This window comes from Ursus americanus, chromosome 3 (assembly GCF_024610735.1).
Source record: "Ursus americanus isolate L20-20 chromosome 3, mUrsAme1.1.p, whole genome shotgun sequence".
In the NCBI taxonomy this organism is placed as follows: Eukaryota; Metazoa; Chordata; class Mammalia; order Carnivora; family Ursidae; genus Ursus; species Ursus americanus.
The window spans coordinates 98,303,882-98,317,364 of NC_142129.1; the positions used below are offsets into that span (position 1 = coordinate 98,303,882).

At 48.3% G+C, this 13,483-nt stretch overlaps 1 protein-coding gene across 1 annotated transcript in view; it reads right to left on the minus strand.

Moving 5' to 3' along the window:
• The window catches only part of COBL (cordon-bleu WH2 repeat protein), a 264,114-nt gene that overhangs the window by 154,730 nt on the left and 95,901 nt on the right, over positions 1 to 13,483 (minus strand). Inside the window, exon 3 of the mRNA XM_087860644.1 lies at positions 7,568 to 7,771. Coding sequence (XP_087716770.1) covers positions 7,568 to 7,771 — 204 coding nt within the window. The remainder of the gene's footprint in view (positions 1 to 7,567; positions 7,772 to 13,483) is intronic.

Here is a 13,483-nt window from a genome sequence, read left to right on the forward strand (position 1 = left end):
TTGTAGGCCCTCTTTCGCTCTCTCTCTCTCTCTCTGTCTGGTCCCAAGTAATAATGAGGACTGACCACCCAAACCACATTGATGGGGTGGAGGGGGTCATGAGACAGATCTCTGAGGCTTTCTTTCCCAGTTTCTCTTCAACATCCATTTCACCTCCACCTTCTTCAATCTGTTGCTCTCCAAAATGCCTCTTAAGTGCTCAGAATGTAGGGGTGACATTTATTTCCTGGTATTTGTGGTGATGTCTACTAAAAATAGAGATTAAAGTATACAGAATTTTTTCTACATCTTTTTTTTTTGAATTTTGGTAATGTATTTTATTTACCCAATATACATCTTTCTTAAAAAAAAACAACTATGACTGTCCAAATGTATATAGACTTCACAAAATGTTCTGGCAGCCGTCTGTGGCTTTGATAAGAAAACGCTGCTGCTCTTTCCCATGCAGTTCTTTTTGAAATCCCGGCAAAGAGCTCGGCAGAGCGATGGTCAGCCTGTGCCCACACCCCTGCCCCACACGCACAGGCACTCAGGACCCAAGGGAGTGAGCAGGCTCTTGAGGACCTCACAGCTGGGACAGGGAAGTTCAGGGAGGCCACATCCCATTTCTGTCAAGCTGGGCCAGGTGACGAGTCGTCCTTCTCTGGGACGCACCTGTGGCTAAACCGCGAAGCCCGCCTGTGGTCAGGCTGTGTACGATCATTCTTGAGCTGCGTCCACTACCCATTCCTACAGCCCTCTCCCTGCCATTGTGCCAGTGCGACCCTGGGCTCCCTCTCGGGGGCTGCACGCTCATCCTGGAACATCTAGTGTACCAGTGGCCAGGGGCATGCCCTGCAGCCAGGGTTCTCAAAGTTCAACCTGCAATCCGAAAGTTTGGGCATGGTAAAGTCAGATAGCTGGGCCTCTCGTCAGGGTTTCTGAATCACTAGGACTGGTCTGGGAATTTGCATTTCTACCACGTTCCCGAGGATGCAGCCCCTATCAGTTGGAGACCGTGCTTTGAAAACTACTTTATTGCGCATACTCATGAAATGAGCATTTAGTACAAATGCGCTGATTAGATAAATGGATCCCTCAATGCTGAGTTTACAAGTTACATTAAGGTAGCTAGTTCTGGGGGTTCCGGGGTGGCTCAGTTGGTGAAGCATCTTATTCTTTGTTTCAGCTCAGGTCATGATCTCGGGGTCCTGAGATCAAGCCCCGCGTCAGGCTCCATGCTCAGCGCGGAGACTGCTTGTCCCTCTCCCTCTGCTCTTCCCCCTGCTCTCTCTTTCTCTCTCTGTCTCTCTCTGGAATAAATAAATAAAATCTTTAAGAAAAAGGTAACTACTTCTGGACATGATGTTAAAATCGACACACTTAATTTGCACGTACAGTCAAATCCTAAACAGGTTGAACATAGCTTAGTTTCTTATGTGGAACCGAGACCAATAGGTGGCCCCAGGCTCTAAGCGAGGCAAAATCTGCCTACCGAGGCAGAGCAAGTCCTGGGAGAAAGTGCAGTTTCATAGCTTTGTGTGGCATCAGAGAGGCAGGATAGGGCAAGATGTAAGCAGGGTCACGTGACCCAAGAGGTAGCCGCTATGGACAAGGTCAGGTACAAAGGAACATGCAGGCAGAACACCCAAAAGGACAATGGAGAGACCAGGAGATGGAAGAAAACACAGGCAGAGAGATCTGTGGGTCAGAGGCAGGGCTCTAGGTTCGAGGCTAGAGTCACTGGAAGCCTGGGTCCTCGGGCTGTCAAGTGAGGCAGAGGGAACCAGAGAGCAGCAAGGTGACCAGGGAGGGCTACCTTCATCACATGTACAAGCCAGAAGCCCAGTCATCAGGATGATGGCACCGAATCCCCAAATCCTCATGGCTCGACCTCACAAAACCCAAATGCCTCTTGGGGCCAGCCAGCCACCCCAGTCCACTAAAGGTCTCAGGATATGATCCAGGGGTTATGACTGGGGTTATGCCAGCAGGAGAGACCTGCCTTCTCTAAGGCATTCAGCTTTTCAAACTGCTCAGAAAGCAATACCAGTTGGGGCATCTCGACCTAGAGACAAGCGTGCAGAGGCTGGGAGCCTGACTGTTTTTCTGGTCATGCGGGGATGCCACGAGCTGTTCTGTGGACAGGTGTGGACAGGTGATACCACCATGAGGGGTATACTGGTTAGGTTCTCACTGTAGTAACTTGTGCTCTCTCTTAACTTCGACCTCACCATCTTTGACCTGTATCTTCCGAGTCTGGAGCCTCCTGTGTCCAGCTCAGACACAAGCAGACCTTGCCGTGTGCTTCTCACCTGACAGGTGAATCAACATGCCTTCTTGGGGGAGCTGGAACACAGCCCAACTATCTTGACAGTTAGGTTAGTGTTTATTTTCAATGTGCATGTAAAATTTGGACACTATTATTTTTTAAAAGATTTATTTATTTATTTGGGGGGTCAGAGTGAGAGGGAGAGACAATCTCAAGCAGACTCTGTGCTGAGCGTTGGAGCCCGAGGCGGGTCTTCATCTCACAACCCTGGGATAACGACCTGAGCCAAAATCGAGAGTTGGACACTTAACCAACTGAGCCACCAGGAGCCCCTGGATGCTATTTTTAATAGAAGACCACTGTCGCCCACCCTTGAGAAAAATTAATGTTCTGATATGTCAGTTGCCTTTTGACTTGCCTGGTGCTGGAATAGAGCCTTGTGTCCCTGGCGGCCTGCGTAATCTTGTTTGATTGAGACCTGGGGAGCTCAGGATGGCCCACAGGAGACTCGTTAGCACGCAGCCACCACCGTGTCCAGGCCCTTGTAAACCCTCTTCTCCATCCATGTTCCAGTAGCCCTGAATTCTTCATTTCTTGCACAAACTGGTCATCTTGCAAATGAGATTTATTTCCTTCTGCTCACTGGGATGTCTTCCTCCCAGTTGTTTCAGAAAATTTAGGTGTTCAGCATGTATTTTGCTCAATGAACAAAGACTATTTCCTTCCTTCCTTCCTTCCTTCCTTCCTTCCTTCCTTCCTTCCTTCCTTCCTTCCTTCCTTCCTTCCTATCAGGATCCCACAAAATGAGAGTTCCCTCTCTATGATTGATATCACACCAAATCCCAACCAGTAACAGCACCTGCTGTGAGCTATTAAATAGTGGGTTTAGCAAAGAACACACCTTTTCATAGGAGCAGATCACAGGTTATAACCTGTGGTCACCCCATCACCATGCTATTTGTTCACAGCAAAGATGCTTGGGAAGAAAATCCAGTAGTACCTGGAGTCTGATGATCACAGTCTGCACATGACAGACACTCCGTCACTGTCTTCCTTCAGCTGCTCTTGGGTTTCACCCAAATAAGCAAGCAAATGTAGCCTTCATGGGGCAGAAGCATTTCAGGGAGGCAGTCACTAGAAGCAGCGAGCTAGGACCTGGATGATCAAACACGTTCCTGGGCTGATGGAAAGATGGTCCAATGAGAACCACTTCTAGCCACAGTGACCAGGGCAGGCCGTGTGTCCCGGCAATTTTCTCTGAGAGGTTTTGGGGCAAGGCAACTACTCTGTGAGGTACATGGTGGATACATATCATTCACAGCTCATACAGCTCTAAGAAGGCCCTAATGTCACCGATGCACTCTGGGTGATGATGCTATGTCTCTGCAGGCTCACTGATCATAACGGGCACCCCACTCTGCTGGGGGATGTTGATAACGGGGAGATCGTGGTGGGGGGAGAAGGTATGTGGGAAATCTCTGTACTTCCCTCTCATTTTTGCTAGGAAACTAAGACTGCTCTAAAAAAAAAAAAAAGGGAAGTCTTCTAAAAAAAGATAGTCTTCAAACAAAAATGTAAATCAAACCAAACCAAACCAACCTGTTAGCCAGTTTATTTAGAGAACTGGCTTCTCCTGGCCGGCTCCCCAGCACCAAAAATGCCTTTTCTAACATCACCTCCTAAACTCGCTGAGCACCAGAGAAAACCAGGCTCCCTTCAGCTCCGGGAGCCATGATGCGCAAGAGGTTTCACCAACACCACGAGGGGCAGGCGGATGAAGGACACCCCAGAGCTGACAGGAGCTCACAGCCTCCCTCCCCTCCAGCAGGTGAGCTCTCTCCAGAAGGAACATGCAGACCCAATACCCGTGTTATGACAGCCTGTGCTGTTTTATAAGCACCGGGACCTAAAAATTCCTGCACAGCTCTAAGTGTGTCTATCGTGAAGAATCACAGGAATGAATAGCAAGGGAGATTTCCTGTATTCTGCAAAGGAAATGTTTGCCTTTTCCTGCCCCGGGCCCCTTGGGTATGTGTACCAACCTGAACCTGACTACTTTACTGCATCAAAACAGCCCCAACACTCTAGAGACTGAAACAGTTTGTGAAGCTCTCTTTTGCCTAAGGGCATTGTCTTGTCAAAGATCTTCTCTTTAAGTGTGTCCCAATTAAAGTGATGGAATTGGTGGCCTCCTTCCACCATCCCTATGCAGTGTTGGTAATGCCATTCCTAATTATATGCTAGAGCATTTCCCTTAAGAATGGCCCAGAATATGGGGGCGCCATGGGTGGTTCAATCAGACTCTTGATTTTGGCTCAGGTCATGATCTCAAGGTCGTGACATCGAGCTCTGCATTGGGCTCTGTGCTCAGTGGGGAGTCTGCTTGAGTTTCTCTCCCTCCCTCTGCACCTACCCCCCTGCTCTCTCTCTCTCTCTTGCTCTCTCTTTCTCTGTCTCTGAGATAAATAAATAAATCTTAAAAAAAACAAAAAAGAAAAAAACAAAAACAAAAAAACAAATGGCCCAGAACACAGATTCTCATGTTCTCATGTCCTAATCTCTGTAAGAACAGATTGGGACTTTTAGTTAAGTTTCCAAATCCAAAGGCAGCTTTAAAAAAAAAAAAAATATATCAGTCATATGCAGAATGCAATCATCAGACTGCAATTACTAACGTTTTTCTCTCAGAGAATCTTTTCATATCAGGAAAAAGCACAGTTAAGGGGCTGATTATAAATGATCAACGGCTTGCTCATCCCATAAAAGCTGGGCCTGTTCTCTAGTAAAACAGAAGAGAGAAAGCACATTGATTAACAATTAGTGGCTCTATTTTCAGCAAGGGTCGGGAACTGGACGTCAGCCCGCTCTGGTGTTATTAAAGAGTATGACACATAAAACCAAATCCCCAGGCAAGCAGCTGCTGAATCCGCACCAGCCATGAGGCCAAGACCCCGTGAAGGAAGCACACAGGCTGCTGTTCTAACTCACTCCTGCAGGAAGCCTGGGACAAGGATTCTAATTTACTGCTGGAGGATAGGAAAGTTTTTAATGCGGGATCTTGAAGGCTGCGCGTTTTCTCATTGCTACCCTGCTGGGCTACAGAGTGGTAGCTTCTACTTTGTAAAGAAAAAAAAAATTAAAAAGATAAAATTTAAGAAAGTGTTCCATTTGGAAATGGTTTTCCAAACTAATATTCGTACTTGTCAGGCAGGCATTCGATCTCTCTGCATGCATTTGGAGAACTGGACCCGGACAGGAGCGTATTACGTAAGACGGGACCCACAGGGCTATGTTTAGGAGCTAGCTTGATAGTGGCAGTGGTTTCGTGGCTGCGCACTGAGCTACGGACTCATGGAGTAGGACAGGTAACATGTACACTTTTTATATGTTAATCATGCCACAACAAAATAGTGTATTTTTAGTGTAACTAAAAATTGGGTTGGGGGTGCCTGGGTGGCTCAGTCGGTGAAGCGTCTGCCTTGGGCTCAGGTCATGATCCCAGGGTCCTGGGATCGAGCCCCACATCTGGCTCCCTGCTCAGCGGGGAGTCTGCTTGTCCCTCTGCCTTTGCCCCTCCCCCCACTTGTACATGTGCTTTCTCTCTTAAATAAGTAAATAAATAAATAAAATCTTTTTAAAAAAATGGGTTGAAACTATAGGAATGGAGACTAAACCATAATACATCCACTGATCAGACTTCATGCATGTATGAAAGTAGTTTGTAAACTATCAGGGGGCTTCCCTCGTGGATCCAGTGTAGACCAACCTCAGCTGCTTCCACGGGAGCACTGGGCCTGGGACCCCGGCTACAGGAGCGTCGCACCCCTCCCCCCCACCAAGGGGCAAGCCCCACACTGGGCAGGCGGGTGGCTTCACCCTGGGATATGGGCTTGCATCCCCTGGTGCGGGAGGAGACGCCATACCCCACAACCCAGCAGCTCCAGCCCCGACTATGTACCCAGGCCTGCAGCAAGCTTCCTGCCCTTGTTTGTAAGACGTATGTACCCCCCCCTTTTTTTTTTAAAGATTTTATTTATTTATGTGACAGAGAGACAGCCAGCGAGAGAGGGAACACAGCAGGGGGAGTGGGAGAGGAAGAAGCAGGCTCCCAGTGGAGGAGCCCGATGTGGGACTCAATCCTGGAACGCCAGGATCATGCCCTGGGCCGAAGGCAGACGCTTAACGACTGTGCTACCCAGGCGCCCCCCATATGTACACCTTTGCACATTAAGTCGCCACCTAGAATTTTCATAAGAAAGTTTAAACAGCTGCAAAGCATACAATTTCAGGGAGAATCCAAATCCTGATATTTTAAAATAAAAGCATTCCGTCGCTCTCGTCAGTGCAACCACCAAAATAAAAACACCCATGGTGATGTGATTTCCACCATTACCCATTTTAAAAAAGATGGGAGCACACTGCTTTTTTAAGAGTGAAATATGTCCGATCATCTCTCGTTCTCGTTTTCTAAGAAATACGACTTCTAGTCACTCCTGGCTCAGAATTAGACAAATACATTTTTGTGCTGGGAGGTTTCCATAGTTGGTCACTCCATCATACTCTATCATAAAAACTGTATAAATGGTGAGATTTACTTTTTTGTTTCCTGTGACTCCTGAAAATGTGTTCTTATAGATCGAGTTATCAGGAACAATAGTCGTAGCACAAAGTTACGTGATGAGTATTTTGAAAAAAAATCAGAAATTCTATTGGTAATAAAATTCTCAGTACTGTGATCCCAGGAGGCTTTGCCAATGTTTCCGGTGTGGCTGCCGTGGGAAGAGGAAGGGGCACGTGACCTTGATCTCAGGCGCATTCCCGGGAAGGGATTCTGGTGGGCATCTCCAGTCTGGATACTGGTTGGGTTGGGTTTTAGCCATCAGTGTAGGCGTGCACTGGAAGCTGCATTTGGAAAACTGATTGCTGACTGTCTACACCTCTGTGGCCAGCCTGTCAGTGGACAGGGGAAGGGTCAACTGCAGTGCCAAGAATGCTGGTGCAGACTCTGGGGCTGGCCACCTGTTTGGAGATGCATACAGGCCTGTGACCCCCCTCCTCTGAGTTCACCCTCTACCAGGACTGAGCTGTGCATTCCTTGCTCCCTCGGGATGACGGCGAGCCGGGGAGGGGCCACCTAGTCAACAGTCGTGCAGGTGAGCCACTTCGGATTGTCACCTAGACCCAGCTCTGTACCCCCGAGCTCCAGGTCTGACCTGACGAGGAAGCGAGCGTAACCCAGCATGATCCACTTTTCGGTTCTCCTTGGACCCGAGACTGGATGGCAGTGACCCCTCCCCGACGCGCCAGGACCCTTACCTGCCATTGACCACGCTCTTCTTCTCCAGCCCGCTGGGCAGAACCACGGTGACGGCCACCGTGCTGTTCCTCAAGTTCTCCTTCATGTGCACTAGGTTCTGTGGAGGGCCGGGGGACACGTCCCCGGGAGGCTTCTGCCCACTGTGCACATTCGGCGTGGCGGGCTTTCCAGGAGGAGGGGGGGCGCGAGCCTTCATCTTCCTCCTTAAACAGGGACAGCACAGAAGGACTGAATGAGCAACAGCTTCCGACTATGAGCTTAATACCATCACCCATGAGCATCCAGTGGCTTTCCGGGACTTCCTCTCACGACAAACTATTTTTATAGGTACTTCTCCCTCCTCAGAAAAGCCTTCGGAGGTACATGACCTTTATAAAATCGATATATTGGCACACCCTTCAACACTAACAGAAAGGGGACAATTAAGAAAAACAGAAGAAGCATGCTGGAGAAGAAAGGATCAGACGAAAAATGGGCTCGCCACCAGGGAGTGGCACGGTCATGATTTGTACAGATAGAGGAGTGGGTTGGTGCAGTGGAGTTTGCGTGGACCAGCCCTTTCTGAGCCACTGAGTGGGTAAAAATCACACCAAGTTAACATGGACTTCACCAGTGGTCTGCCTCACTCCAGCTTCGATCCCTGCCCCAGCTCTGGATCCACGACTGTGACCAACTGAGGACCTGGAATCCACAGAGCTGTGGTGTTGGGGACGTGTTAGGACAGCATCAGGATGTACTAAATTACCAGAAAGTTCATCCCACCAACGTCCACCCACAGGCCACCGTGCATGCAGGTGGCTGCTGGGCAGTGAGGGATACGAGTGATAATATCGTCACCTTATTTCCAGCTATGCTTTGAATTCTCGGTTCACTTTGCAGGAGATTTATAAACACATGACAGCGAGTCACCCACTCTGAGGATCATGAACATTTTGAGAAATTCTTGTCTCCTCCAGAATATTCAGGAAGGCAAATAACCTTACTTGATATGTGTATTTTATTTTATATACAGGTAGGTCTATGGCTACGTGTATGCATACGCATGTGTATGTCTGTGTGTGTGTGTGTGTGTGTGTATATGTATATACATACATATATATATATATACATATATATACACACACATATAGACACATTTATGTGTCTATAAGGGCCTTATTTTACAGAGGCCCTAGGTATTTTATAATAGCTATCTTTTATCAGCACCAGGGCCTCTGCTAATAATAACCTTAGGAAGTTCACCTCATTCAATGCTCAAACTATTTGGCAGCTGAGAAAATTGCATGTCCAAGAGATTCGTAGCTCCCCTGAAGGCCCATGGTTATTGGCGTTGGAGCAGGGATGGAGAGCAGACGTGCCCGACTCCCAGGGGCCGCTCCCGCCCACCTCGCCCTCCCACCTCCTGCCATGCTCTGGTGATCTAACAAGCTTAAATTCTCCTGCAGAGTAATCTTCTTGGGGGGCACTCTGGCCCAAAGTATCAGGCACGGTAATTCCATTTCTAGAAATTGGTCCCAAAGAAATAATCCCCCAATTATTGCCCTGTGGGAGGTTCAAAGGTACTCAGTACAACATAATTTCCAATGGCAAACAAAATAATCGAACTGCAGGTCAATAAGAGACAACTTCAATCAACTATGGTACTTCAAACAATGTTATACTGGTACTAGTTACATACACTCTAAAAGTATATAATTTGATGTGCCAAAATACCTGATTCAGTTTTTTTTAGGAAACAAATATTATTTTAGAAAACTCAATTTCTAAGAGAATTATTCATTGTAGCAATGGATCATGAACAGTCTCGAAAGACGCACTAAAGAATCCCCAGGTTATGTGTAGTAAGACATTTTGATATTTTCACCTTTATGCATTTCCCAATTTTTCTGCAAGATCACCTAGATATGCATGACTTGTAAAACAAAAGAGGTTGCTTAAAATTGGGGGAAACAGCAAATGGGATTCAGAGAAGGCCACAAGCCCCTGCCATTCATGTCTCTGATTAACACAAAGCTTCGGAGAGACAGTCCAGTCTCCTCCACGACTGCAATACGTAGACATAAATTAATTCCCTTTTTTCTTGGTAAAAACCTTACATCTGTGTCATAATTTATATCATTCATTACTTATTCTTATCCCTTCCATACTTTCTTCCTTTTTAACTTACAGAAATGAAAACGAAGTAGTCGGCACATATGTGTAAGTGGAAGGGCTGTACATTATGAATTCATCTACCCTCCCTATGACACTCTGAGGAGGTCCTACCGTCATTCCTCCTTTATAGGCAAGGAGTATGGGCACATCCTGGTAAGACTAGAAGGCAGCAGAGCTAACATCAAACCTGAAAGATGTTAAGCATCGCATTCTCCAGCCTATTAGGAAAAATGGATGTCATCCATTTTACAGATGGGGAAGTCGAGACATGGAGAAGTAGGTTACAGAGTCCTCCATTAGTCAATCTGGGGTCTCGGGCAGGTTGCTCAGGCTCCCAGCAGCCCACCTGCTATTCATGTTACCTCCCAAAGGTGCTTTCATGGGGCGGGGGGAGGGAGTGTTTACTTTGATCATTTTGGGGAAATGAACACATTTGCCCATGGAGCTCTCTGTTTATCCCTGGATACTAATAAACCTGGCTTGAACTCCTTCTGAGTCAAACAGGAAGTAGCTGCTGAGGCATTTATTCTTTCAGCCAGCACCAGCACGGGAGCAGAGGCGGGGAGAGAGGGAGAAGAAATTGCCAGTCCCCCTAACTTTTCCCACATGAACAATCTCCCCAGCTAGCCACCTGCTCCAGCTCTCATCACCGACATCTCACAAATGCAGTGTTCTCCTACCGTCTAGCCTCCACCGGTGCATCCTGTTTCCCCCCAGGATTCCCTCACTCCACACACAGGAGATGAGCACTAACCACAGGGGCTGTGTGTCTTCTCACACCTTACTCTGCAGGGTGCACTCTGACCCCACCACTGTGCAAGGGCTCCAGCACTGCAGGCTGCCAGGGCACCCAGGGAAGCTTTCTGTCCGGCACAGTGTGACGTGTGCATGCGCATTTGTGCATGTGTGCATGCATGTGCGTGTGCATGCCTGCGTGTGTGCACGCATGCCTCTGTGCGTGTGTGCATGGGTGTGCGTGTGCCTGAGCATGCATGCACACTGAAGTTAGCCAACACTGAAAACACTGGAACATCTCACGCAACAAAATGAATTTCTGGCTCTTTCTGAAAAAAATAGAGAGAGAGATCCAGTAAAGCCCTGAACTCCTCCATAGCAAAAACCGGGTGCGTGTTTCCATTTGGACTCCGCGACTCAGTGCTATCACATACCTGTCCCCTGTAGGGCTGTAGCTAATACCCAAAGCACTGGCACGGCCTGAAAGTCGTGGCTTTCCCCGACCCTCCATCCTGAACCCACCTCTATTCCTCCCCCACTCGCCTGACAGTGGGTCTAATGTTCCCTGTTCCTGGAAAACCCACACTCACGCCCTTGCCTCTGCCACATCGTACACCCTGCCTGTATGCTTTGCTCTCTTGAAAACACAGCTCAAAACCACGTCTTCTGAGAAGCCTCTGGATGCTCTGGGCCCAAGGACACAAGGCTGAGATGGGTGGTCCCCTCCTGGCTGTGCTCAGGAAGCACGTGGAAAGTTTACCAAGTGCCGAAGGCCCAGCACGGACCAACTGAATCTGCATTACCCGAGAGCCGGTCATGCTAACGGTCGCAGCGTTTCTCCAGAACACAGCCTCCTTAACATCAGCATGGCAGGGGTTTAGCTGCAATTTCCGTGTCATTGGACGAAAGCAATGGACAGATTACAAACATATATGTTGAGAAACTTGTGACTTTGTGTTTTTATTTTTCACAGAATAATATCTGCATATTTTGAGGAGCGCACGTGAGAAATTTCCATCCACACCAAAAATGGTGCCCGAGGTATAGACAGAGTCAAGGCCCCACTTCAGAAGTGGTGTGTGTCCGTGAGCACACGGACCCCAGGGGAGAGAGTCGCTCCACGCCAGCCCGAGTCATGGACACACACACCCGCTCCCGCTGCTGTCGACCTCCCTATGCAGCAATCCTGGTGCTCGTGTCTTCAACTTTATTTAACATCTCTGAAGACAGCAGATGCTTTATTTTTTTTAAAGAATTTATTTATCTATTTGAGAGAGAGAGAGAGTGAATGTACAAGCAGGGGGAGGGGCAGAGGGAGAGGGAGAAGCAGGCTCCCCAGTGAGCAGGGAGCCCTATGTGGGACTTGATCCCAGGACCCTGAGATCATGACCTAAGCTGAAATCAGACACTTAACTGACTGAGCCACCCAGGCGCCCCAACCGTAGATGCTTAATTAAGGCTGTTTATATTCTCCATATTTAGTGTGCTTCCCTTCATATCTACAGGTATTTACAAACACCTACTGATGACGATGATGCTGGCGAAGGTGAAAACCATAGAGGGTCTCAGCCTACAAGACACAGAGCAGACTTAGAAAAGCTTGAGGCAAGAATGATCCTGAAGAAATCTGCACAGATGCCCTGAGCAGTCTGGAGAATGGCCAGAATTTGGAGATGTGAGAGAAGGAGAGGAAGGGAGGGAAAAAGTCCTAGCTGGGGAAAAGTACATGGGGAGAAGAGAAAAACAAAATGGTAATGCACATCCTAGGAGAAGACAGCATCATGGACTGCATCTACTCAATGCACCGGAGTGCTGTGGTTTCTCTGACTACTTTGTCTCATTTGAATCCTTGTAAACTAAGGGAGAAGATCTGCTCTAATTTTGCTGGTTGGGGGACCCGTGTGCAGGTGGTTCCGAATAATAGTGTCCCAAAAATACTTGGGGATTACCTTTTTCAAGGTTGCTGAGAAAGGGGAGGGAAGCAGAAGGTTGTTTCATGTCTGTTTTGTTCAAGGGAGAGGCCCGGACGCTGCAGGAAATAGGGTCTGGTCGGGAAGTGTGCCAAGGAGCTAAATAATCCATAGTTAGGGGGCATCCCAGATGTTCTGAGAGCCAATGCAGGAGAAACTGCTGGAGGGCACATGGGGGGAGCACTGATGGAGAAAGCCAGACCAGTGAGCACGAACAGTTCTGGGGAACATAGGGACTGAATGAGTGGGGGGGGTAGCCCATGGGGAGGGTGCACGGACAGAGCCACCATGGGAGGAGGACTGATGGGTCCACGAGAGCAGAAGGAGGACCCCACGATGTTTGGGGTTCTAGCCTCGACTCCAGTGCAAGGTTCAAAGCAGGCCAACAGAGGACATGCTCTGGGAGGCGATGACCAGTTGGCTTTTGACTGCCTGGGTCTGAGATGACAGTGACGTTTCCAAGTGGAGGCAAGTGCAGGCAGGGGAGAGGAGCCCCTGCATCGACTGAGGATACCTACTCTCTGAATGCTACCGAGGTCCCCACCCGGAACCAAGCACAGCTGCAGTGCCAGCCACCAACAAGCCCTCCAGCGGGATCCGTGTGTCTGCAGGTGGCATGTCTGCAGTGGGGAGAGAGTGGAGGGGCGAGTGGAGGCACAGTGGTCACCACTCGGCCTGACCTGGGCTTTCTTTTAGTCTCGGCTGGCTGGTGGATCTCAGTCTCAGACATCATCCTGCATGTGGGCCATCAGGATCTGAGCCACTGTGCATGGGTCTCTTTTTTCTGGATTTCAGCACCTTTGGGGACACTAGGGCTGGGCCAGAGGACACTTCCAATTCTTGTATACTAACTCATGGAAAAATATGAACCCCAAACTACTGCTATTATATTATAATTAGGATTAGGATGGCCGCTATCAAAAAAAAAAAAAGAAAGAAACGGCAAGATATGGAGAAATTGGGACCCTTGTGCTCTGCTGGCATGAATGCAAAGGGGTGCAACCACTATGGAAAACAGTATGGAGGTTCCTCAAAAAAAAAAAAAAAAAAGCAAAA